At 46.8% G+C, this 25,953-nt stretch overlaps 1 protein-coding gene across 2 annotated transcripts in view; it reads right to left on the bottom strand.

Annotated features, from left to right (window-relative positions):
* Positions 1-25,953, bottom strand: part of LOC102449345 (histo-blood group ABO system transferase 1-like) — a 44,955-nt gene that overhangs the window by 17,279 nt on the left and 1,723 nt on the right. Inside the window, exons 1-5 of one of the 2 annotated variants that reach the window (XM_089772895.1) lie at positions 15,252-16,517; positions 14,825-14,881; positions 10,019-10,066; positions 8,480-8,527; positions 6,421-6,456 (exon numbers count right to left, since the gene is read on the bottom strand). In XM_089772895.1, the coding sequence (XP_089629021.1) occupies positions 6,421-6,456; positions 8,480-8,527; positions 10,019-10,066; positions 14,825-14,829 (137 nt within the window). In that variant the 5' untranslated portion in view covers positions 14,830-14,881; positions 15,252-16,517. Of the gene's footprint in view, positions 1-6,420; positions 6,457-8,479; positions 8,528-10,018; positions 10,067-14,824; positions 14,882-15,251; positions 16,518-17,099; positions 17,194-25,953 lie in introns of those variants that run through there. The other variant, XM_089772894.1, reaches the window with a different exon arrangement.

Raw genomic sequence — 25,953 nt, forward strand, 5'->3', positions numbered from 1 at the left:
AAATGTGTCAAACCTAACTTGCTCTTGCTACCATAAAACCGACCTGCACAGGGACTGTATGAGGGGGCGCTTACTTTCTGGCAGGTATTGAAGAAGCTGCAATATCTTTTCATAATTGTCAAAGTTGTGGTTCGATAGCAAGGCGGCATAATTAGAAATACATAGGAGAAGGATTGCCGAGGAGTATATTTTCCTGCTGAATATACCTAGTTTTTTGACATCTGGTGTTGTCTTATACTACGGTGTTTTGGCCCGCTGTTGTGCTGCATCTACCACCAGCGAATTCGGCTGTGGATGGTTAAAGAGGAATTCTAGATTCTTGGAAGGGACAAAATATTTCTTGTACGCTCTCCTGCAGGTTGGTGGCACTGAAGCTAGTTTCTGCCAGATGTCTGCCATTTCCATAATGGCTTCAACAATAACTGCTTGAAATCATCTGGCAAGGACATGTCTGGTGGAAAAACCACCTGGTGTGTTGAAGAGGATGAATGGTCAGGCATTGGATTCCCAATCTGTTGGTCCTCCGTTTTGGACCATTGTCCATCTTCCAGGTCTGACTGTTGTGTTGTGGCCCCCATGGTCCTGCCTTGAGGGCGGAGGGCTGGACTCGATGATCTCTCGAGGTCCCTTCCAGTCCTATTATTCTATGATTCTATGATTCTATGGTGTTGCTGTGGTGGAGAGTGCTCTGCTGACGGTGGATTGTCACATCAGGGTTGTTGGTGCACACGGTGATGGAAATGTGAATGTGACAAGTACGCAGAACTATGGCAATGCACGTAATATCGATCCAATGGGTGAGGTGACGAACACCTGGATGATCTACCACGTGTATGTCACCTTTCATGACTGACTCATGGAGAATAGTGATAGCGTGGTAATCGTCTATATGGTGGAGAGTAGGATCGGTGCCTGTAGTAGTCTCTGTAATGCGGGTGCTGATATGGGGAATACCGTCTGTGATAGAACTGATGTCTTGAGCTATAGTGCTGGTAGGTATGGTGCAGAGGTGAGGCACACATTGGAGGAGAAGGAGAAGGACCTTGTGAAAATCTTGGAGAAGAGGAGTGGGGAGTCCCCTTTCTCCATGTTTTAACTGATGCCTTTGCCGGAAGCTCTGCATGAATCAATGTCGGCTCTGGTTCGTGCTGTGGTGCCGGTGTTTCAGTCAGCTGTGGCACCAATGTATTTGCTGAAGCCAGGGCTGTTTGTAACTTCGGAGCACCACGTAGCACTGGCACTTCTGCTTGTAGTGTTGCTGATGCCGGGAGTGTTCCCTCCGATGCTACTGCTGCCCGCACGGGTATCTGCTGCTCCGGCGCTGCTTGCAGAGTTAAACAGAGCAGTGCTGGCGCCCTTGTAGTATGGGCTCTGCTTGTCAGCACCGAGGCTGCTTTTGGCACCAAAAAGGATCTATCAGATGCCGCAGCCTTCTTCACTTTTGTCCCAGACCCAGGTGCTGAGGGTCACGGGACAGAACCAGAGGATCCTGGTTTACCTCCCACCATTCTCTCTGGCGGGAGCAATCTGGCAGGGGAGATCTTTTTTCTATTGTCTGCCAGCGGTTCAGGGGAAGAAACCCTCTCTTCTGAGTCCCCCCAAGTTGTTCAGTATTCAAAGTATTGGGGTCCAGCGCCTTGTCTAGAAGGAGCATTTTGAGGCACATTTCCCTGTCTCGATGAGTGCGGGTTGTCATCTTTGAGCAGTGCCTGCATTTCTGGGGAATGTGGTTATCCTCTAAACAGTGTATACATGCTGAATGCCCATCCAAAACTGGCATGGACTCGCTGCATTGGACACACTTTTTAAAACCTGGAGATCCAGGCATGACAGGGTTGAACCTTTTTTTCCTAAAGAAAAACACATTTGTTAATTCCCTGAGGCTGAGCTGTTAGTTAGTAACAGCAGGGAGTCACGGGAAGCCTCAGCTTCAAGGGAGTACTGACAAGTCTCTTTCCTTTTTCTTTGTTTGTTTTTGGGTAGATAATAGAAGAACAGTGAACAAAAAGGTCTAACTATTTACAAATTACTAATTACAGGTCCCCTGAGGGGAATGAGAACTGTTGAAGGAATGAGAGAATCGAAACTCTGACTGTGGCCAGGGACGGTTGAGAGGAACTGACAGGTTAGCTGGGTGCGTGTGAAGATCAAAGAATGCGAAAGAATGCGAAAGGCACGTGCTGCACACTACACAGGCACGACCCGGCTGAATACAGCTATGCAAAGCCTTCGAGCTGCGGTGCTGGGATGAGCCTGACACCATGAGTGGAGCACCCATGGGGACCACTCAAAAAAGAAGTTATTTTTCTGCTCTATTCCACATTGATTATGCCTCAACTGGAAGCATCGTTTCCAGAGCTGGATGCTACATTTCAGGAAAGTTGTGAAGAAACTGGAAAAAGTCTAGAGAAGAGTGTCAAAAATTATTAAAGGTCTAAAAAATATGACCTATGAGGGAAGAGTGAAAAAGTGGGGTTGTTTATTGAGGAAGAGAAGACTGAGAGGGGACATTATTTTAGTACATAAAAGGTTGTTACAAAGAGGAGGGAAAGAAATTGTTCTTCTTAACCACTGAAGATAAATAAGAAGCAAGGGAAATTTAGGTTGGACATTAGGAAAATTTCCTGTCTGGTGGTCAAACACTGGAATAAATTGCCTAGGGAGGTTGTGGAATCTCCATCATTGGAGAGTTTTATTTGTAGGTTAGACAAACACCTGTCAGAAATGGTCTAGTTAATATTTAGGCCTTGTCTACACTGGCAAATTACAGGGCAGTAAATCAGCTCCCAGGGCTATAACTCCTAAAGTGTCCTAACTGGCAAGGTACTTAGTGTGCACTAATTCCACAGTTGTTGCACTCTAGGTAAACCACCTCGGCAAGAGACATAGAACTTTCTGCGCTGTGACTACAGCACTGGGATGCCAGTGTAAACACTTCAATTGTTTTCTACATAGTCACAGGCCACCGGATATGTCCCATAATCCTTCAAGTGGCCACTCTGCTCATTACTTTGAACGTGGCTATCTGCCCTGCAGTACATGCATATCCCCTTTCAAAGCACCGGTACTGACATCCTGCTGAGGGACACAGAGCAAGCCATTCAGTGGAATTCTTGTGCTGCTGTACAAGGAGGTAGGGGTGTATGTGTGTGTGTGTGAGAGAGAGAGAGCTGTGTAGCTGACCTTACAAAGCAGCACGCTGACATCGCCCAAAACACACTGTCTCCCACCCCAATACATACCCACACACTGCCTGTCACACATTCCTCTCATCCCCTATGCTTCTACTGAAAAGCAGCTGTCAGTGTAATAGGTTGACCATAGACCAATGGGATTGGGAAACCTGCATCATGTGACACTGCCTGCCCCATGCACATTGCAAACTATGACAAAGTCCCTTGGTAGCTCCCTGGGGTTCTACGCTTCTTGGAGGTTACTTGGGCACCTCAGAGACTCATGGAGCCCCCTCCACCCTCCTTTGTTGCCCTGGGATTTCCCTAGAGGCAAGGGTTCCCGCTTACTGAGTCATTCTCATCACAGACCAATCCTTGGGGTTCATCATTTCCTTGATCTGCTCTCCAGGGGCATGTCTACACTACAGCACTAATTCGAACTAACTTAGTTCGAATTAGTTAATTCGAACTAAGCTAATTCGAATTAGTGCATCCAGACTGAAAAAACTAGTTCGAATTGGCGTTTTGCTAATTTGAACTAGCATGTCCACACTGAGTGGACCCTGAACCGAGGTTAAGGATGGCCAGAAGCAGTGCCGGCAGAGCATCAGATTAGGACTTAGAGCATGGAGCTGCTGTCTCAGGCTAGCCGAAGGCTGCGCTTAAAGGGACCCGACTCCCACACCGGACAGACAGTTCTCAGGGGTTCCCCGCTTGCAAAGCAGTCCTGTCTTGGAGTGCCCTGAGTGCCCACACTCGGCACATCACAGCACTTGGCCATCAGCCTGGCTGCACTTGCCACAGGCTGCCATCGGGGGGGGCGTCAATCAGTGGGCTGCAGGAGAGCTTCCACCCCAAGGAGCCCGCAGAGCCAGCCCAGTCCTCCCCATCGGGGGCTCGTACCCCAGTCCTCCCTCACCTCCTTCCACTTACTCCTCCCTAGCCCCCCTTCCTGATGTACAAAATAAATGACACGTGTTCAAAAACAGAAACTCTCTTTATTGAACAGAACTCGGAGAGACTGGGAAAAGGAGGTGGGAGAGGGGAAGAGAGAGGGTGGGAGAGGGGAGGGCAACTAAAATGATCAGGGGTTTGGAACAGGTCCCATATGAAGAGAGGCTAAAGAGACTGGGACTTTTCAGCTTAGAAAAGAGGAGACTGAGGGCGGATATGATAGAGGTCTATAAAAGCATGAGTGGTGTGGAGAGGGTGCATAAAGGAAAGTTCTTCAGTAGTTCCCATAATAGAAGGACTAGAGGACACCAAATGAAATGAATGGGTAGCAGGCTTCAAACTAATAACAGAAAGTTCTTCTTCTTCACAAAGCAAATAGTCAACCTGTGGAACTCCTTGCTGCAGGAGGCTGTGAAGGCTAGAACTAGAACAGAGTTTAAAGAGAAGTGAGATAAAGTCATGGAGGTTGGATCCATGGAGTGGTATTAGTCAGGGGGTAGAAATGGTGTCCCTGGCCTCTGTTTGTGGAAGGCTGGAGATGGATGGCACGAAACAAATGGCTTGGTCATTGTCTTCGGTTCATCCCCTCCAAGGTATCTATTGTTGGCCCCTGTCAGCAGACAGGCTACTGGGCTAGATGGACCTTTGTTCTGACTCAGGGCTCAGGGTCGGGGGTCTCAGTGGACCACCTTGATTTTCATGCAAACCTACTCCTGGGAGGCCAGGCTGGCAGCTATCCTGCCCTAGACGGCCACTTTCCTGTGCCTAGTGCGGAGGTCATGGATGAGGTCCACGATGTCTGCACTAGACCAGGCGGACGCCCGCTTCTTGAGGCCCCGGGCAGGCTCCCGGGAGCCGCCAGCCTGGTCCGGGGAAGAGGCGGAGGGCTGGGTGGCAGCGGGTGGCTGGCTCGTGCCATGCCAGGTGCAGGGTCTGCTGGCTGGGTGCTGGCAGGCTTGCACCTGGCACGGGAACCATAGCTAGACCGTGCCCCTTTATAGGCTCCGGGGCCGGGAGGGGGCAGAAGAATTTCCCTGGTGGTGCCCAGAGTGGCCACCAGGGAAAGCTGGGGAGGGCTAGCCTCCCACTAGTTCGAATTAAGTGGCTACACAGCCCTTAATTCGAACTAGTTAATTCGAACTAGGCGTTAATCCTTGTGGAATTAGGTTTACCTTGTTCGAATTAAGCGCTTCGCTCATTCAAATTAAGTTCGAACTAGTGATTTGCATGTGTAGCGCCTATCAAAGTTAATTCGAACTAACGTCTGTTAGTTCGAATTAACTTGTAGTGTAGACATACCCCAGCTCTTCTCTGTGTGCCTTCCAAAAAACTCCTCCCCTGCTGCCTGGGAGGAATCCTTTTATAGGAACCTGGAGGCCTTAATTGGCAGCAGATGCTTAATTAACTCCAGCTGCAAGCTGCCTCCTAATTAGGCCTCTATGTTCTACCCTGGCTGCTGAAGCTAATTTGGAAGTAAGAAAGCATTAACCCGCCTCCCAATATGGCAGAGTTTTGCAGTTTGCAGGCTGTGGTCTGTCACAAAACCCTTTCTGAAGTACTCTGTGTCTTGTTTTGGGATAGCTGCCACAATGCACTCCTCTCTGGGACATTGCAAGAGCTGCTAAAGTGGATGCACACCACCATCACAAGGAGCACAGTGTGGACACACAACAGCAGTATCCCTGCAGCACTCTGTGAGCAGAGCTGTAACTTCCAGTGCTGTAAATTTGCCAGTGTAAACATACCCTGAGTCCCGCCACAGGTGCAGGGGATCGGACTGGAGGCACCGGCACTGACGCCATCGGAGCGCAGGGGCTGGAGCTCCCACAAGGAAAAATTTATAGGCAGCCAAAATCCTTCCTCCCTCCAGTGATGTTTGCCCACTGGTGGACCCACTGACCAACTTCTCCACCTCCCTCTTGGCATCCCCCACTCCCACAAACAGCTGTTTTGCAGCATTTGGGATACTCCAGGAGGGAGGGAGAAGAGCAGGGATATAGCACGCTTAGAGGAAGCGATGGGGCAGAGATGGAACAGGAGAGGGCAAAGAAGGGTCAAGAAGAGGTGGAGATGGACTGGGAATTTGGGGGAACAGGTAAAGTGGGGACAGGGAAGGGTGGAGAGATTGAGCACCCCCAACTAAAGGGAAAGTCAGCACCTATGTCTCAAGGTCCCTTTCAGGCCTATGATTCTAAGTTCAGAAACTTCCTTAAGAATTTTGGTTTGACTTTAGTCTATTAACTTCAGTTGTATCTTGGATGAAACAAAAACACTTATTTTTAGTTTTACTTACGGTGGCTTTAGAACCTGTGGCTTTGCGTAAATCATTCTAAAGGGAAAAGAGGAAAACAAAAATTATTTCAAGTTAAGGAATGATAGTTATAGCTTGTGACATAGTGGGGGGTACCTTACTATGCTGGGCAGTGGGTTGTGAGTGACCTCCACTGGCTGCTATCTGCAGCACGGCCCAGCAGGGCAGGGGATGAATCATTATGCAAGGGGGCTTCCGAACCTGTCTGATGAGTTATCTCCCAGGGAGCGTAACAATGGGAAGAAGGGGAGTGGAGCCCTGGCTGGGGGCAGGGCTGGAAGTGAGTGAGTTAGGTTTCTGCCTGGGAAGCAAGGGAGAAGGAGCTAGGGAGGGGGGCTGGGATTGTAGGGCCCAGCCACCCCCCATCTCAAGGGGGGACACTGTGGCCTCCTAACCCCAGTTTCTGTAACCAGATTACATCTGTGCTGTGCTGTATCCTGGAGAAGCAATAAACTCCCCCTATTCTACTGGCTGGTGGAGTCTGTCCGTGCCACTACGGGGGTGCAGGAGATGGGAAAACCCCAATGCACTGTCACATAGCTGTTACAAAAATCTTTCTGGAGTTTACAGCTAAAAGATTTCCCTCACTCAGAGGCCCATCCTCAGGACTGCTCAGGAAAGGGTTTTAACTATACCTCTGGCTTGAGTTTAAATCCCGGTTCAAGTCACAAAACAACATGGCTACGTCTACACTGGCCCCTTTTCCGGAAGGGGCATGTAAATTTCATGAGTCGTAGTAGGGAAATGCGCGGGGGATTTAAATATCCCCCGCGGCATTTAAATAAAAATGTCCGCCGCTTTTTTCCGGCTTTTAAAAAAGCCGGAAAAGAGCGTCTACACTGGCCCCGATCCTCCGGTAAAAGTGCCCTTTTCCGGAGGATCTTATTCCTACTTTGAAGTAGGAAAAAAGCGGCGGACATTTTTATTTAAATGCCGCGGGGGATATTTAAATCCCCCGCGCATTTCCCTACTACGACTCATGAAATTTACATGCCCCTTCCGGAAAAGGGGCCAGTGTAGACGAGCCCCATGAGTTTAATGGTCTCTAAGGGTATGTCTAAACTGCATCCATCTGTTAGCAGAGGGATGCAGATTAGGCAGGTCGACATTGCAAATGAGGCAGGGATTTAAATATTCCATGCCTAATTTGCATAGAAATGGCCTCCGTGTTTTGCTGACTCGGCACTTTGTCTGCAAAAAGTGGCAGGATAGAGGGGGATCTGTCGAGAAAGAAAGCCTTTTTTGACAGATCCTTGCAGGAGGCATAAGGGATCTGTCGAGAAAGGCTTTTTTCTCAACAGATCCCCCTCTAGAGTGCCACTTTTTGCCGACGAAGTGCTGAGTCAGCAAAACGCAGCAGCCATTTTTATTCAAATTAGGTGTGGGATATTTAAATCCCAGCCTCATTTTCAGGGCTTGACAAACGGCAGCAAAATCTACTCGCCAGCCCTACACTGCGCATGCGCAAGACCCTCATTGCGCATGCGCGCGCCACCAGTGAACGGGGCAACTGGCTAAAATCTACTCGCCACGGGCAAGTAGGAACAGCAATTTGTCAAGCCTTGCTCATTTGCAATGTCTAGACATACCCTAATATTGGTTCTGATCACAAAACCGCTACATTGTATGTCTTCAATGACAATCTATGCTTATGAGAGGCTCAGAGACAGATAGCAAAAATCAGGAATAATGTGCATTAGAAAAGCAGTGTGAGCATGCAGGATTGAAGAATACAAGTTTTGCAAGTGGGGAATGGGGCACATTGATAGAGCAGTGGGTGTGGCTCAGAGTTTGAATAGTAGAGGTGCAGGCTGGTAACATTCATAAAGGGAAATCCATCATATCACTGCTGAGAGGAAGGTAATATCCAAGCTTATCTAAATCTCAGCGTCATCAGGCTTTCCTGACAATTCATAATACACAAATGCAATGCTAAGCCATAGCACTGGAGTTCCACAAGCATAGATGATCATCCTTCAGGAACCCCAGAGCTCTGCTGAAAGTAGATCAAATGCTTAAAAGCAACTAAATAAAGTTCTACCTTGGTAACTCAATTTCCAGTAAGTTCTCCAGGAGGTAGGTACAGTTGCTATGGAGGACGAGCAATGAAGGTTTGGTTTACAAAAAGACAGCATGAAAGAGAAAATCATTTCATTATTTCATATTTACCAGCATCTAAATATAAAAGAAATTAAAAAAAAAAATCTGCTGTATTATCTGTGTTTCTTGAATATCAGTGTGATCATCGGTTTGTTTTTTCATTGAAAGAAAACACTGAATATTTAGTTTACCAAAAATATAACCTTTAAAAGTACCGTAAAATCTCGAGTATAATGCTCACCTATGTATAATGCGAACCTACCTTTTAAACATCAGCATTCTGGAATAAACTAAACTCTTAACTATAATGCGCACCCCCATTATACTCGTGATTTTATGGTTCTGCTCCCACCTGCAGGCTTGCCCAGGAAAAGCACGCACAGCACGGGGGAGCCGGCAGCGGAGTTTGAAACTTGCTCCCCACCCAGCTGCTTGTGCGCCGGGCTGAGCTCGTGCTTTCTGCGGGGTCCCCTTTCCCCCCCACCCAGCTGCCCCGCCCGCTGGCTCCTCACCTTGTCTGGGAGCCTGGCTGACCTTGCGCCTGCCGCAGAGGCCCCCTGCTAAGCTGCCGTGCGCCGGGCTGAGCTCATGCCTGCTGCGGGGCCCCCTGCCCAGCTGACCTAGCGCTTGCTGCGCACGGGCAGCTGAGCAGGAGGCCCTCGTGGCAGGCACAAGCTCAGCTGGGTAAGGGGACCCCTGCGGCAGGTGCGAGGTTAGCTGGGCAGGGGGCCCCTGCAGCAGGTGTGAGCTCAGTGTGGCAAGCCGGCATCTGGGCAGGGGGCCCCCATGGTTTAGTGTTCAGCCAGGCTCCTGGACAAGGTGAGGAGCTGGCGGGCGGGGCAGCTCCCTTGTCCGGGAGCCTGGCGGGGATGGTCAGGTATAAATTTTACAAATTACCTCCTATGTATAATGCACACCCTGGTTTTAACCCTTAAAAACTAGGGAAAAAAGTGCACATTATACTCAAGATTTTACGGTAATATAAGTCCAAGGAAGATACATCTGCAAACCTACACATGAATACTCCTTATTCACATAAGTACAAGTTGAACCTCTTTAGTCCAACACCTTTGAGGCCTTCCCGGTGCGGAACCAGAGTCTGTGCCAAACCACAGGTAGTCAATATTTTATATCAGCACACTACCAACACTTCTGCTGCTTAATGGGCTCTTAGAATACATTTAGGGATAAATTAGAGCCAAATAACAACACAGAACCCTGAGCACCAGAATTGATGGCTGTAAAAAAACTCTATAGGACCATGGAAAACTTGACAACACCCATGAGAATTGGACATCCAGCTAATAGAATCATTCCAGAATATGGAGATTACTGGACTGGAGAGTGCAGGACTAGCAAGTTTCAACCTGTCATCCCACTGAAGCAAATGGTATTATCACATCAGTAAAGGCCTTTCAAGTTAGCAAGCATTTACAGGATTATGTCACAGATATTAAATGGAATTAACAAAAGGCCCCACCTTGGTAGATTTATATTGTGGAAGTCATCCGGGTCCTGGGTATTTGGGCTACAGGAAGAAAGCATGTCACATTTAGTGTTTGGTTGTTTTGTTGTTGTTGTTTTAAACACAGCATAGAACAAAATAGGCAGTCACCAGAAGTGTCAAAATTAACACCATTCAACATTTTAAGAGAAGGGAACAAAAGATTCCACCTTGGATGTTTTATTTCTTGTGCCTCGTCCAAGTCATGGGAAAGAAAGTTATGGACATTTTATGAATTACATTTGTATGACTAGTGGCAGACATGGGAGGGTGGGGGATGGGCATTAGGCTCTTTCCCCAAACCAGCACATGGTACAGTACCACCTTTTAGTTGGTGGGGAAGAGCAAGGAGAAAAAAAATTCATCACAAAACCCAAAACTTATTACAGAAACCTGGCAAATGAAGTGTAATGTGGATAAGTATAAAGTAATGCACATTGGAAAAAATAACCCCAACTATACATATAGTATTATGGGTGATAATTTGGCTACGACAAATCAGGAAAGAGATCTTGGAGCTATCATGGATAATTCTCTGAAAACGTCCACAGTGTGCTGCGGCAGTCAAAAAGGCAAATAGAATGTTAGGAATTATTAAGAAAGGGATAGAAAATAAGACACAGAATATGTTACTGCCCCTGTATAAAACTATGGCATGCCCACATCTTGAGTACTGTGTACAGATGCGGTCTCCTCACCTCAAAAAGATATTTTGGCCTTGGAAAGGGTTCAGAAAATGGCAACTAAAATGATTAGGGTTTTGGAACAGGTCCCATATGAAGAGAGGCTAAAGCGTCTGGGACTTTTCAGTTTGGAAAAAAGGAGACTGAGGGGGGATATGATAGAGGTCTATAAAATCATGAGTGGCGTGGAGAGGGTGAATAAAGAAAAGTTATTCATTAGTTTCCATAATATAAGGACTAGAGGACACCAAATGAAATTAATGGGTGTCAGGTTTAAAACTAATAATCGAAAGTTCTTCTTCACACAGTGCATGAAAGTATAGGCTGAGTCCTTTGCTTCAGTTTGATCTCCTCCCCTCTTCTCCTGGAAAAGTGCAGATTTTAATATAGATTCCAGTGTCAGGTGACAGGATAAACAAGGCCTCTGCAAGGCCCTAGTCTCCATATTTCATGAGCCGACCCACACCTCTGCAGGAATGTTTTGCTCCATTGTCTCTTGCTAATGGGCTATCACAGCCTTGAATCAGTGGGAGTGATCCAAATCAGCAAAAATGCCATTACAGAGACTCCATTTAGTAATCCTCACTGATTAATGAGGATAATGACACTCCCTTTCTCACACACACATATATGAACCTGTGCACTGGCCCTCCCCCGACTTCAGTTGAAAAACAGTTCTCAATATAGTAGGATGACCAAAGAACAATGGGATTGGGAAATGTACATCATGTGACACTGGCTGTCCCATGCAGCATTGCAAACCCTTCCCAAAGCACCCTGTGTCTAGTTGCACAGTGGGATAGCTGCCACAATGGACTGCTCCTTGGGCCATTGCAAGAGCTGCTAATGAGGGTATGCTCCACCATCACAAGGAACACAACAGCGGTTTCCCTGGAGTGCTCTGTGAGCAGAGCTGTATCTACCAGCACTGTACATCTGCCAGTGTAGACACACTCTCATGAGTCCTGCCACAAATGCAGGGGAGTGGACTAAATGACCTCTGGATGCACAGGCATTGACTCCATGAACACTCTGAAGCTAGAGGTCCCACAGGGAAAATTAGCAATTCTCATCACCCCAGAGCAGCCCAGCTCCTCCTTGCCCCAGCGCCTCTCTCCCACTGATGGGCCTTAAGGCTATGGTGGCATGTACATAGTATCGGGGTAGAGCAGAGGCAAGAAGTGGGAGGGGATCAAGTACCTCTAGCTAAAGGCAAAGTCACCGCTTATGAATTAAGGGTCCAGTCAGGCCTATGGTTCTAAATTCAGAAACTTCTTTTTGCATTTTGATCTGACTTTAGTCTATTAACTTTAGTTAAGGAACAATTTTCATAGCTCTTCAAAAAACCTTCCACAGTTTACAGATATAGATTCCCACCACTCATTGATTCCCACCAATCAGTGAGAGTGACCCAAACCAGCAAATACGCCATTAAACAGACCCCATTCAGTAATTCTCACTTGATCTACACAAATGATACATACATACACATGGGATAATCTTATTCAGTAGATGACAGTTTTTCCAAGGATATATTATGTGAGGCATCCTGCATGAAGCTCATCTCAGTTATTTCATTCCTTGCATAGTAATCTGTTCAAAAAGCTTATGGAAAGCCCTTTCACCACCACCTTGTTATTAACTCCTCACTCAGAGATGAAATCAGTTGTGGGAGAACTGATTCCACCCTCCCCGCTAAGAGATAAAAATCACTGACAGCTGAAACTACGTGAGAGTGTTTGTGCCCACCCTGCAAAGAGATTAAAGTTACTGATATGCAGAGATTTCAGCAAGAGGCAGGTGGTAGCAGAAGGTGACTAACAATCACCTGGCAAACAAGTGGCTGGGTGGCTACCAGAGAGGGGCAGTGAGCAAACGCCCAAGCAGCAGGAGGAATAAGGTGCCTTTTTACACCCCACTCCACCCAGGGTGGGAAGTGAACTCCGTATCTGTGCCTCTGAACTTTAGCTCTGCACTGGCCAAGCAACGCTGACCAGCAGCTGTGAGTGGGGTGCAGAGAGGGTCAGGCATGTAAAAGGGTTGGGGTGGCTGGACTTAAGAACCTGAGAGGAAAAGGACACTCCCCAGCCTACTTGGGGATGGCTCTTTTGCTCATGGTTTATGTTTATGAACCTTCTTGCTTTGGTGTTTTCTAAAATTAATGCCAAGTGACTCCCCTTCTTTTACTAAAAGTTTCTATCCCACACTCGGACTCTGTGCTTGCTACTGGGGAAGAACTGACTCTCTGTAGTGCCCGGGTGTGGTGTGTCAATTTTACTAGTTGGGGACCTGAGCCAGTTTTGTGTTGTATCGATGGAAAGGAAACCCTCTGCTGCATCCAGCCCAAGTTGCTGCTGGCTCCACCTGGCAGAAGGGTTACACTAAGGCTAGGTCTACACTAAACCCCTCTGTCAGCAGAGGCATGAAATAAAGCACATCAAAAGTGCAAATGAAGTGGGGATTTAAATATCCTGCACTTCATTTGCATAATCACGTTCTGGCGCTGTTTTGATCAAGCGCCATTTTGAAACTGAAACTGTGGTTTAGACACGGTTTTGCCGACAGTGGGGTGATTTTTCAACAGATCCTGTACTCCTCAAAAAACAAGGAGTACAAGATCTGTCGAAAAATCACCCTGCTGTCGGCAGAACCACTTCTAAATCATGGTTTCAGTTTCAAAATGGCACTTAATTGAAACAGCGCCAGAATGCGATTATGCAAATGGAGCATGGGATATTTAAATCCCCGCTTCATTTGTACATTCTATTTGCTTTATTTACATCCCTTTGCTGAAAGAGGGGTGTAGTGTAGACCTACCCTAACATGGTTTGTGATGGTGTGTCAAGATCGTGCCAAAGTACGGCTCCAAAGGATCGGCATGACAACAGGTGCAACTCAGCTCTTCATCTGTGGCTGCTGGTGTCATTAGAAGGTTGGTGGATGATGTGGATACAGGAAAGGGCCTTGCAGAGCCAGTTTACAGAACTAACTCCCTTAATGTATCTAATTCAGAAAAAGGTACGCACTAGAGCCGTGCTGTCCCTCTCCACCTGCCTCTGAGGGGTCACTGCTAGTTTAAATTGAGTTTTCATTTGAAATGTGTCAGCAAACCCCAATTAAGCCTTAAGAACATAAGAATGGTCGTACTGAGTCAGACCAAAGTTCATTTAGCCCATTATCCTGTCTTCCCACAGTGGCCAATGCCAGATACCCCAGAGGGAGCGAACAGAACAGATAATCAGCAAGCGATCCCTCTCCCATCGTCCATTCCCAGCTTCTGACAAACAGAGGCTAGGAACATCATTCCTACCCATCCTGGCAAAAAGAGTATTGATGGACCTAATCTCCATGAATTTAGCTAAGTCTTTTTTGGACCTGTTAAAGACCTGGTCTTCACAACATCCTCTGGCAAGGTGTTCTAAAGGTAGACTGTGTGCTGCATGAAGAAAAACTTCCTTTTGTTTATTTAAACCTACTACCTATTAATTTCATTTGGTGACCCCTAGTTCTTATGTTATGGGAACAAGTAAATAACTTTTCCTTATTCATTTTCTTCATACCTGTCCTGATTTTACACTCCTCTATCATATTCCCCCTTACACTCTGCTTTTCTAAGATGAAAAGTCCCTGTCTTTTTAATCTCTCTTCATATGGCACCCATTCCAAACGCCTTTTCATTTGTGGTGCCCTTTTCTGAAACTTTTCCAATGCCAATATATATTTCTTGAGATGAGTGACCACATCTGTATGCAGTTTTAGGGGCAATAAGATATTTTCTGTCTTATTCTCTATCCCTTTTTAAATGATTCCTAACATTCGGTTTTCTTTTTTGACCATTGCTGCACACTGAGTGGATGTTTTCAGAGAACTATCCACAATGATTCCAAGATCTCTCTCTTGAGTGATAGTAGCTGAATTATTTCCCATTATTTTGTATGCGTAGTTGCGATAATTTTTTCCAATGTGCATTACTTTGCATTTATCAAAGCTAAAAGAGAAGTGGTTAGGAATCTCAACAAAGTGGAATTGATTCCAGCCCTTTAACTGTAAAACCTCAAAGGCTCACATAATCTAGGAAACTCCAACACAGAATAGTTACCTCATTGTGCTGAAAGTCTTGACTGGTGTGTGCTGCCAGGTATGATTGGATGTACTCCTGCACATTAAATCCAAATGTCATGTTAAACATGGAGATCTAAATAACATAAAAACTTCACACTAAAAATCACAGAGTCCAATTTCTAGGCAAGTTTAAAGATGCAAACTGTACAGCAAAGAAACAAACCCAGAAGTTTAGCCTTACAATAGAATAAATCAAACCAAAGGTTGCTAGAATGCCGTGGTAGATGAAGAAAAGCAGCTTCATATTATTATCTGTCATGCACTGGGAGTGCAGTCAATGATATATCGTGATCTCTGCAATAAAGAGCTTACATCGTACATCATCATTGGAATGCTAAAACTACAGCCGTTAAAAGATAATCGAAGAGAGTGATATGGCAAAACAGATGTAGTGTTTTACTTACCAAATTTGTAAGACCTCACGCTCAACAGTATTTCTGTTTGTGTCTGTGTTACGTGATAATGCTTCAACTTCTGTGCTTCAAAAGCTCCTTTGTTTTTAAATTTCACTCATTTTTATTTAAAAAAAATTTAAAGATGAAAAATACCCCGAAGACAACCCGAAACTGAAAACAAAACATTTTGTTTGACCCCAAAAGTTTCTTTTATTTTGCCAGGAAAAAAAATCAGTTTCAATTTGAAACCAACTGATTTTTTTCTTCTGTTCAGACCCAACCTGAAAAATCAGTTATGCAGCCTTGGGAATGTATATCCATAATTCGGCCAGATACTAAAAACCATGCACTCCGGATTTATGGCTCATTGTAACAATTTATTGCCAGCTAACCCTTAACTGCTCACTTAATTTTAGGTGTCTCCCACAGCATGTGCAACAACCTGTCCCAACTTGTATTTAGCTCAAATGCTTGCGCCAGACCTAAAGAGGAGCTTTGTGAAGCTCTAAAGCTTGTCCCTTGCAACAACAGAATTTGGTTCAATAAAAGATATTGCATCAGCTACCTTGTCTCTCTGAAATCCTTAAACCAACACTGAAAACCACATTATGGATTCATATTGAATGTGCAATCTGCTGTAACCGCCCATCCTTCTCAGCAGTACTACTACCTACCCTATATTTCCTCATTTTGTAGTTGGGCATTTGATTTTTTTCTTGCTAAGTCCAGCATTTTGCTCTTGTCCAAGGGCAGGAGCTCAATTCTTGGCATGAGACAAACTGATGGAACCTTCAGGGACAGTGGGAAAGCTTCCCTCTGAGCCGCCGTGTTTTTAAAGTAGCAAATGTGCTGTGCAACTAGACAAACGCTGTAGGATGCTCACAAGGAGGGGGGCAGTGATTTCAAGAGTTAATGATTTCTACACTTTGAGGTAACCGATGCTGTTAGCCAGGCTGTGACGGCCCCTCTCATGCCACTTGGATTGCACAGGGTGTGACAGAAGAGTCTGCTCCCTCGCTCATTTTTCTGCCCAGCTAGGCTAACACAATGCTGGGGAATCTAGTGTACCTCTGAGAACTGGGATTTTGAACCACCGATTTGAATTTCTGTAGATATTAAGCACCCCCTCTACTTTTCCTCACCTATAGGCAGAATGAGTTGTGTCATATGCACCAATATGAAGATGAGGTGTGACACATAACACAATTCATGTGGTGTGGGTTGGGAAGAGGGGTTCAGCATATGGGAAGGGGTTCAGAGTGAGCTGAAGGTTGGGGTGCAGTGTTGTGAGGTTTCTGGCTGGGGATACTGGCTCTGGGGTAGGGTCAGGAATGAGGAGATCAGGCTAGAGCAGAGGGTCGGGGTGCAGAGGTTTGGGGCGTAGGTGGAGATACTGCAAGGAGAGGATTCCCCCAGCTCTTTCTCAGCCTGGAGCAACACTTGGTTTGGGGGGGGGGGAGGAGGGAGGAAGAAGAGGCACCTCTCTCAGCCAACGCAGCTCTGGGACTGGGGGATAGAATAAGCACCTGGCCTCTGGACCTGGCATGTCTGCGCTGAGGCTGGGTTGAAGCTTGGGAAGGGACGCTGCAGCACGTCCGAGCTCCACAGTAGCTCAAGGTGTCATGGCAGGTCTAGGCCATAGCAGAGCTGGTTTGGGAGAGGAGCACCTGTCCATGGCAGGTCCAGGTCAGGGTTCGAGCCAACCTTTCCCCAACTGCGGCAGATCCACGAACAGATTCCCCGAGCACCTGTGCGGTGCTAAACCGGCTAGTCCACACAGCTTGCAGGGAATTTAGACAAGAGATAACTTAGGAGGGGAACTATGGAAACTCTTGATTACCAAAGCAATCTACTTACCAAAAGTAGCCAATACTGAAGCACAGCACCACGATGCAAATCATGACACGAAAAATGCGCCTTGTAAAACAGTCTTTGACCCATCCTCTTTTCCCTGGAATAAAGGAGACATGCATGAGACTGGTCCTTTCTGTTCAAATCCCCATCAATTGGCGGCCAACCCTTCCTTTAGCCAGGATGTGGGGTAATGCTAGAGGTGGGGTTACAGCCCATGGCGGCATAGGTGACACAGGTCCCATGAACCCCCCCTCCTCCAATGCTGTACGCAGGCGACCCTGCAGGAGAGCTTCCACCCCGATTAGCCCGCAGAGCCACCCCAGTCCTCCCCATCGGGGGCTCGTACCCCATTCCTCCCTCACCTCCTTCCACTTATCCCTCCCTAGCCCCCTTCCTGATGTACAAAATAAAGGACACGTGTGTTCAAAAATAGAAACTCTCTTTATTTAACAAAACTGGGGGAGACTGGTAAAAGGAGGGAGAGGGGAAGAGAGAGGGTGGGAGAGGGGAGGTGGAAAAGATATTTTGGCCTTGGAAAAGGTTCAGAAAAGGGCAACTAAAATGATCAGGAGTTTGGAACAGGTCCCATATGAAGAGAGGCTAAAGAGACTGGGACTTTTCAGGTTAGAAAAGAGGAGACTGAGGGAGGACATGATAAAGGTCTATAAAAGCATGAGTGGGGTGGAGAGGGTGCATACAGAAAAGTTCTTCAGTAGTTCCCATAATAGAAGGACTAGAGGACACCAAATGAAATGAATGGGCAGCAGGCTTCAAACTAATAACAGAAAGTTCTTTTTCACAAAGCAAATAGTCAGCCTGTGGAACTCCTTGATGCAGGAGGCTGTGAAGGCTAGAACTAGAACAGAGTTTAAAGAGAAGTTAGATAAATTCATGGGGTTGGGTCCATGGAGTGGTATTAGTCAGGGGGTAGAAATGGTGTCCCTGGCCTCTGTTTGTGGAAGGCTGGAGATGGATGACACGAGACAAATCACTTGGTCATTGCCTTCGGTCCATCCTCTCCAGGGTACCTAGTGTTGGCCACTGTCGGCAGACAGGCTACTGGGCTAGATGGACCTTTGGTCTGACCCAGCACGGCCATTCTTATGTTTTTATGTTCTAAGCTCAGGGTCAGGATCTCACTTGACCACCTTGATTTTCATGCAAACCTGCTCCTGGGTGGCCAGGCTGGCAGCTATCCTGCCCTAGATGGCCACTTTCCTGTTCCTAAGTGCATAGATCGTGGACGTTGGAGGCTTTCCCCCAAACCTTGATGAGGTCCATGATCTCTTGCAGCCCCGGGAAGGCTCCTGGGAGCCACCAGCCTGGTCCCGGGAAGAGGCGGAGGGCTCGGTGGCAGCGGGTGGCTGGCTCGTGCTGTGCCAGGTGCAGGGTCTGCTGGCTGAGTGCTGGCAGGCTTGCACCTGGCACGGGGACCGTAGCCAGACCGTACCCCTTTAAGGGGTCCAGGACCGGGACAGGGGCAGACGAGTTTCCCTGGTGGTGCCCAGAGTGGCCACCAGGACAAGCTGGGGAAGGGCTAGCCTCCCACTAGTTCGAATTAAGTGGCTACACAGCCCGTAATTCAAACTACTTAATTCGAACTAGGTGTTAGTCCTCGTAGAATGAGGTTTACCTAGTTCGAATTAAGTGCTCCGCTAGTTCGAATTAAGTTCGAACTAGCGGTTTGCCTCTGTAGCATCTATGAAAGTTAATTTGAACTAACGGCTGTTAGTTCGAATTAACTTTGTAGTGTAGACATACCCTAAGGTTTTGTCTACACTACAGAGAAGATCAAAACCGCCGCTGTCAATTTTCCAGGGTTTAATCTAGTGGGTCTTGTGAAGACATGCTAATTCGAACCGAGAGGGATACTCTGGTCAATGCTGGTAGTCCTGTTGCCACAAGGAGTAAGGGAAGTCAAAGGGAGAGTGTTCTCTCCCATCGACTTCCTGCTGTGTGGGCAACACCAAAATTTGAGTTAAGCTACTTTGACTACAGCTATGCAATTAACATAGCTGAAGTTGGGAACTAAACTTTATCCCGTAATGTAGACATACCCTAAGATGCTACAGGACTACTCAGCTTTTTTGGAGACAGAAGATGTATTTTCTATTTTTGCTGTTCTTTTCATTCCCAGTTCGTGTTCGTGTTTTTTTAAAAAATTGGACTTTTTAATGACAGCAGCTCTACCCCATCTGAACTCTTTCCCCCAAAAGGGCAGTTATTACCATTTAAGGATATGTCTACAGGGCAGAGTTATTTTGGAACAACTACCATATAGGCTGTGTCTACACTGGGCCACATATTCCGGAAAAGCAGCCGCTTTTCCGGAATAACTTGCCAGCTGTCTACACTGGCCGCTTGCTTTTCCGGAAAAGCAGTGATGACTTACTGTAAAATTGTCAGTGTTTTTCTGGAAAACTATGCTGCTCCCATTCGGGCAAAAGTCCTTTTCCAGAAAAACTGTTCCGGAAAAGGGCCAGTGTAGACAGCACAGTAGTCTTTTCCGCAAAAAAGCCCCGATCACAAAAATGACGATTGGGGCTTTTTTCCGGAAAAGCATGTCTACACTGGCCATGGACGCTTTTCTGGAAAAAGTGCTTTTCCGGAAAAGCATCCTGCCAATGTAGATGCGCTTTTTCCGGAAATACTTATAGCAGAAAACTGTTCCGTTTTAAGCATTTCCGGAAAGGGGTGCCAGTGTAGACGTAGCCATACACTACAAGCCATTATGTCTAAATAATGTCGAGCTGGAGGACTTCTTACTCAGACTCCTGTAACCCCCATTTCATGAGCAGTAAAGGATGTTGAAGGAAGAGCGTTCTTCCTTCAACTTTCGGCTGTGTAGACAGCTCCAAAAGCCAATTTAAGCTATTTCGACTTCAGCGACACAATTGACATAGCTGACGTTGGCGTATCTTAATTTGACTTTTGTCCTGCTGTATAGATGTATTGCTGACTAGACCTATTAAAAGTCCAATCAGTGCAATGGACACCACAGAACAAGGTAAGCTCCCTCCTGTCCTGGCTCTCCCAGAAATGGCCACCGGGTCCCTGCGACCTCTAGGCTCAGGGGTGATCAGAGAAGCTTTGGGTACAGCCCTCATGACCACAGATGCTACTCCTGCAGCTCCTTAGCTGGGAATTGCAAGCAATGGGAGCCGCAGGAGCAATGCCTGAGAGCACTGAGTGTTTCCTACGAACTCTGTGTTCTTGGGAAACCAGGGGATAATATCCATGGAAGACATAAAAACCTCCCCCTCTCCTCCTAGCCTCTGACTGAATCTAGCAGATTAAAAAAGCAAGAAAAAGGCACCTAAACCCAGCCAGAAAATGGTGGCAGGATTAAGGAAACTCTCTCAGCCTCATTTGCACAGAAGATGGGACAAGGGAGGTATTTCCATTTTCATACAGAATGGAGACCAGCATTTCCAAAGCAAGAACTGCATGAACTGGGACACAGCAGGAAAGCATTGCCTGGTGGGATATCTGTTAGCTCCCCGTGCTAATCACCCCACACCCAGATCAGTTATTATCAGATAAGCTTAGTCATAAATTCTCTATTGGTATCCAACTTATTGAAATTGCCTAATTGCATAATGAGCTTCTTTGAAGGAACACCGCCCATAGCCAGGAATAATCAGTCCCTATTATCTAACCTACACAAAACAACTTTGGGATACTCCCTTGAACCATCCATTTACCTATAAACAAGTCTAGTGTTCCTTCTTGAACCATTGTTGTTTCCCTACAAAAATCCCTACTCATGCTCAAGTAAAGTGTTCTGATGCCTGGATCTAAATTCTGCATCAGTTCCATTGGCACTTCATCTTCTCCTGACTGATCCTGCTGGGGGCTCTGCTCTGCTCTGCCTGTCTCCAACACTATAGACCCCCAGCTACCATCACCATCTGGGAATCCCGATCAGTTCAAAGTTTCACAGAATGATGAGATCCCTCTCCTCCCCCGCACTGCCCACTGTAGATATATAGTCTCCTGACCCTGCCTTATGTGATCAGTTATGGTTTGCTAGCCCTAACATGTGTAACCAGATTTAAATTAGATTTAATATTGGAACTGTTGCGATTGTTTGGCTCCCCTTGTATGGTCACTCCCTAGAAATAAATAACTTTCATTGTTAAGGTGGCTACTTCCCTCTCTTTTCCTCTCTGTCCCTCCTCCCTGGAAGTGTTGTTTTGGCTTCCCCCATTGACTTTGCAATAACGCTCCTTGTACCTAAACTAAAGGTCCCCATAGCGCCCCCAAACACTGTGGGGTTTGCTCATCAAGTGGGTTGATAGCAGAATGGTTGTGGTGAGAAAGAGGGGACAGGAAGGTGCTGAACCTGGGGGCATATGAAGGTGGCTGGTTTAATTGCTATTTCAACCCAGCCCACTGAGTCCAAGGGCTCATGAGGGTCACAGCTTGCACTGCTGTGCTATAAGCCTACTAAGTCTAGGGGCATATAAAGGGTCAGTTTTTGAGTGCTGATTAGACCTTGCAAGAGAGCTTCATTGGGAGGGAACCGGCAGAAGGGAGAAGTAAAGCTCCACATGAGAACACAACCCCACCCCCATAAGAGTAACCCTAATACATGAGCATACCCCAAAGTAATGGGTAAATTTGGTAATATGAGGGCAGCACACCGAGTCTTCCTGACCAGCCACCATGAAACTAGGGGCCGCAGAGACCTAGCAACTGCTTTCTCTGAGCCACAATAAATGCCACCAGGAGCCCCATATTCCCAACCTCCTCCCGCAACCCAGCCCCTGCCACATGCAAACTCTCTCCTAGTACCTGCACACCACACATACCCCTGAATCCAACTGCCTGCCCCAGCCAAGAACCCCTTCATGCACCCTAAACCCTTCACTCCTAGGCCTGTTCAGAGCCTACACCCTCAGCTGGAGCCCCCACACCCACCTGCACCCCAATTCTCTATCCCTGCCCAATGAAAGTGACTGAGGGTATGTCTACACTACAAAGTTAATTCGAACTAACAGATGTTAGTTCGAATTAATTTTGATAGGCGCTACACAAGCGCTCCGCTAGTTCGAACTTAATTCGAACTAGTGGAGCGCTTAGTTCGAACTAGGTAAACCTCATTCTACGAGGACTAAGCCTAGTTCGAACTTACTAGTTCGAATTAAGGGGTGTGTAGCCCCTTAATTAGAACTAGTGGGATGCTAGCCCTCCCCAGCTTTCCCTGGTGGCCACTCTGGCCAACACCAGGGAAACTCTATTGCCCCCTCCCAGCCCCGGACTCCTTAAAGGGGCACGGGCTAGCTACGGTGCCCATGCCAGCCCTCCCCCTCTTCCCGGGACCCGGCTGGCGGCTCCCGGGAGCTTGCCCGGGACCGCAAGAGGCGGGCGCCCGCCTGGTCTAGTGCGGACATCGTGGACCTTGTCCACTACCTCCGCACAGGAAAGTGGCCATCTAGGGCAGGAGAGCTGCCAGCCTGGCCACCCAGGAGCAGGTGTGCATGAAAATCAAGGTGGTCCACTGAGACCCCCGACCCTGAGCCCTGAGCTTACAATGGCTGTACTGGGTCAGACCAAAGGTCCATCTAGCCCAGTAGCCTGTCTGCCGACAGTGGCCAACCCTAGGGACCCTGGAGGGGATGGACCGAAGACAGTGACCAAGCCATTTGTCTCGTGCCATCCCTCTCCAGCCTTCCACAAACCTTGGGCAGGGACACCACTCCTACCCCCTGGCTAATACCACTCCATGGACCCAACCTCCATCACTTTATCTCACTTCTCTTTAAACTCTGTTCTAGTTCTAGCCTTCACAGCCTCCTGCAGCAAGGAGTTCCACAGGCTGACTATTTGCTTTGTGAAGAACAACTTTCTGTTACTAGTTTGAAGCCTGCTACCCATTCCTTTCCTTTGGTGTCCTCTAGTCCTTCTATTATGGGAACTAATGAAGAACTTTTCTGTATGCACCCCACTCATGCTTTTATAGACCTCTATCATATCCCCCCTCAGTCTCCTCTTTTCTAAGCTGAAAAGTCCCAGTCTCTTTAGCCTCTCTTCATATGGGACCTGTTCCAATCCCCTCATCATTGTAGTTGCCCTCCCCTCTCCCACCCTCTCTCTTCCCCTCTCCCACCTCCTTTTCCCAGTCTCCCCCAGTTTTGTTCAATAAAGACAGATTCTATTTTTGAACACAATTGTCCTTTATTTTGTACATCAGGAAGGGGGGATAGGGAGGGGTAAGTGGAAGGAGGTGAGGGAGGAATGGGGTACGAGCTCCCGATGGGGAGGACTGGGCTGGCTCTGTGGGCTTCTGGGGGTGGAACCTTTCCTGCAGCCCCCCAATTGCCCCCTCTCCCCAGATGGCAGCCTGTGGGAAGTGCAGCCGGTCTGATGGCCGAGTGCTTTGATGTGCCCAGTGTGGGTACTCCGGGCAATCCAAGCCAGGACTGCTTTGCAAGCGGGGCACCCCTGAGAACTGTCTGTCCGGGGTGGGGGACAAGTTCCTTTAAGCACAGCCCTCGGCTAGCCTGAGACAGCAGCTCCACGCTCTAAGTCCTCATCTGATGGCCTGCCGGCACTGCTTCCGGCCATCCTTAACCCCGGCTAAGGGTCCACTTAATGTAGACATGTAGTTCGAATTAGCAAAATGCTAATTCGAACTAGTTTTTTAGTCTGGATGCGTTAGTTCGAATTAGCTTAGTTCGAATTAACTAAATTGAACTAAGTTAGTTCGAATTAGCGCTGTAGTGTAGACGTACCCTGAGAGTGGAGGAGAATACACAATAGAAGGGGTGGGGGTGAGGAACATGCAATAGTGGGGCCTCAGAGAAGGGGGAGGGCCTTAGGGAAGGGGTGGGGAAGGCGTTTTGTGAAATTAGAAAGTTGGCAACCCTAAATTTTAAGTGTGCAAGTGGCAAAAGGAAGGAAAGATGGTTCCCTCTCATCTCCTCCCCCCTCCCATTTTTTTTACCATTCTGGACATACAGCCAAAGTAGTAATAAGATCTGTCTGCAGAATCATATGGTACATCTAGCCTACATGGCTCCCTCGATGGAGCCATGTAGATTAGTTTACTCGACAAAGGGAAATGAAGTGGTGATTTAAATAATCACCGCTTCATTTAAATCAAAATGGCCACCACGCTGTGCCGATCAGCTGTTTGTCGGCACAGCGCAGCAGTCTAGACTGGGATCTGCCGACCCCAGAACACTTTGTCGGCATATCCTGTAAGCCTCGTTTCACCATTGTTCCTTCTTCTGCCATCTGTCACTACTGTGAACAGCCTTTCTCCATCCTCTTTGGAACCTCCCTTCACGAAGTTGAAAGCTGCTATCAAATCCCCCCTCACTCTTCTCTTCTGCAGACTAAACAAACCGAAATACTTCAGTCTCTCCTCATAAGTCATGTGCTCCAGCCCCCTAATCATTTTAGTCGCACACAGCTGGACCCTCTCCAATGTGTCCACATCCTTTCTATAGTGGGAGGCCCAGAACTGGACACCATACTTCAGATGTGGCCTCACCAGAGCAGAATAAAGGGGACTAATCACTTTTCTAGATCGGCTGTCCATGCACCTCCCAATGCAACCTAATGTGTCATTAGCCTTCTTGGCTACAAGGGCACACTGTTGACTCCTATCCAGCTTCTCATCCACTGTAATTCCCAGATCCTTAACTGCAGAACTGCTACTTAGTCAGTTCCACCACATTTTTTAAGACGCTGATATCAAATCATGACGTCTGTCACAACAGATACATTGGGAGAATGCCCTGTTCTTTTCGTCAAATAAATAGGTTTGCTTTAAAAACTGAAACAGAGAGAGAGAATGCTATCTGAAAAAGATTTTGGACCACACATAGTTGGATCACATAAATTATCAAGTCAGGAGATGGAAACATTTTTAAGTGTTAGAGGCTAATTCTTAAACACAAATCGTTCTTTTTCATAAGATGCTTTTCTCCAAAATGAACCCAGTTTCAGGAAAACATGTTAGTTACTGAAGAAAGGATCATCAAATCTGTAGTCTACAGGGGAAAGAAAGGGAGATGTAGAATTCTAGAAACTCTTATGGAAGTAGTGCTAATGGAACAGCTCCATTGACTTCACCAGGGCAACATAATGAATTGCACAATCAAGTTGAGGGTTTAGGCTCTGAATGCCATATAGTTACACTCACAAACTGTGAGTTTCTGCTATGTGGTAGATGAATGCAAAAAAGGCTGCAAATCCAACTAAAAGCCTGGGATTGTTGTGTGTGAGTTTTTTCCTGAATTTTTTTTTTTTAAATACAACATCAACTCAGACATTGGAGAGAGCAAATAAAAGTGTTTTTTACATCTGATAGAAAGCCAGTGCCGTATTTTATATCATGTGCTTATGGGTAATCTTTCATATTCCCCAAATAGATCAAAAAGTATGGGCCCCATCCTGCATTGACTGAACTTCCATTGTCTTTAGTGAGTCAGAATTGAGTCCTATATTCATTATATACCTAAATGTATATAAGTAAAATTCACAGGAACAAATTCTCTTTCATTACATTGGTGTGACTTTATGGAGCTGATATGCAGGGGCTGCTTTCTACTCTCTATTAATTATTGCATTACTGTAAATGAGAAGAATTTGGCCCCATAGGGAGGACAAAAATAACTCTTGGTTTACAATATATGTATACATTATTTATCAAAAGTATATACTCCTTCCTTCCTTTGTGGACACATAATGAAAGTGGTTGAGAGCAAGGAAAATATGTGGAGAAGAAAGAAAAGGGAAGAGAAAGAGAGAAAACTGGGAAAGGGATACAGAGAACAAAAGGGGAAAAGAATATAAAAAATTGCTTGCATTTCTAAGGCTTCCCTCATCTCTAGACACAGATATA

This window comes from Pelodiscus sinensis, chromosome 23, assembly GCF_052426305.1.
Source record: "Pelodiscus sinensis isolate ZL-2025 chromosome 23, ASM5242630v1, whole genome shotgun sequence".
Classification (NCBI taxonomy): Eukaryota; Metazoa; Chordata; order Testudines; family Trionychidae; genus Pelodiscus; species Pelodiscus sinensis.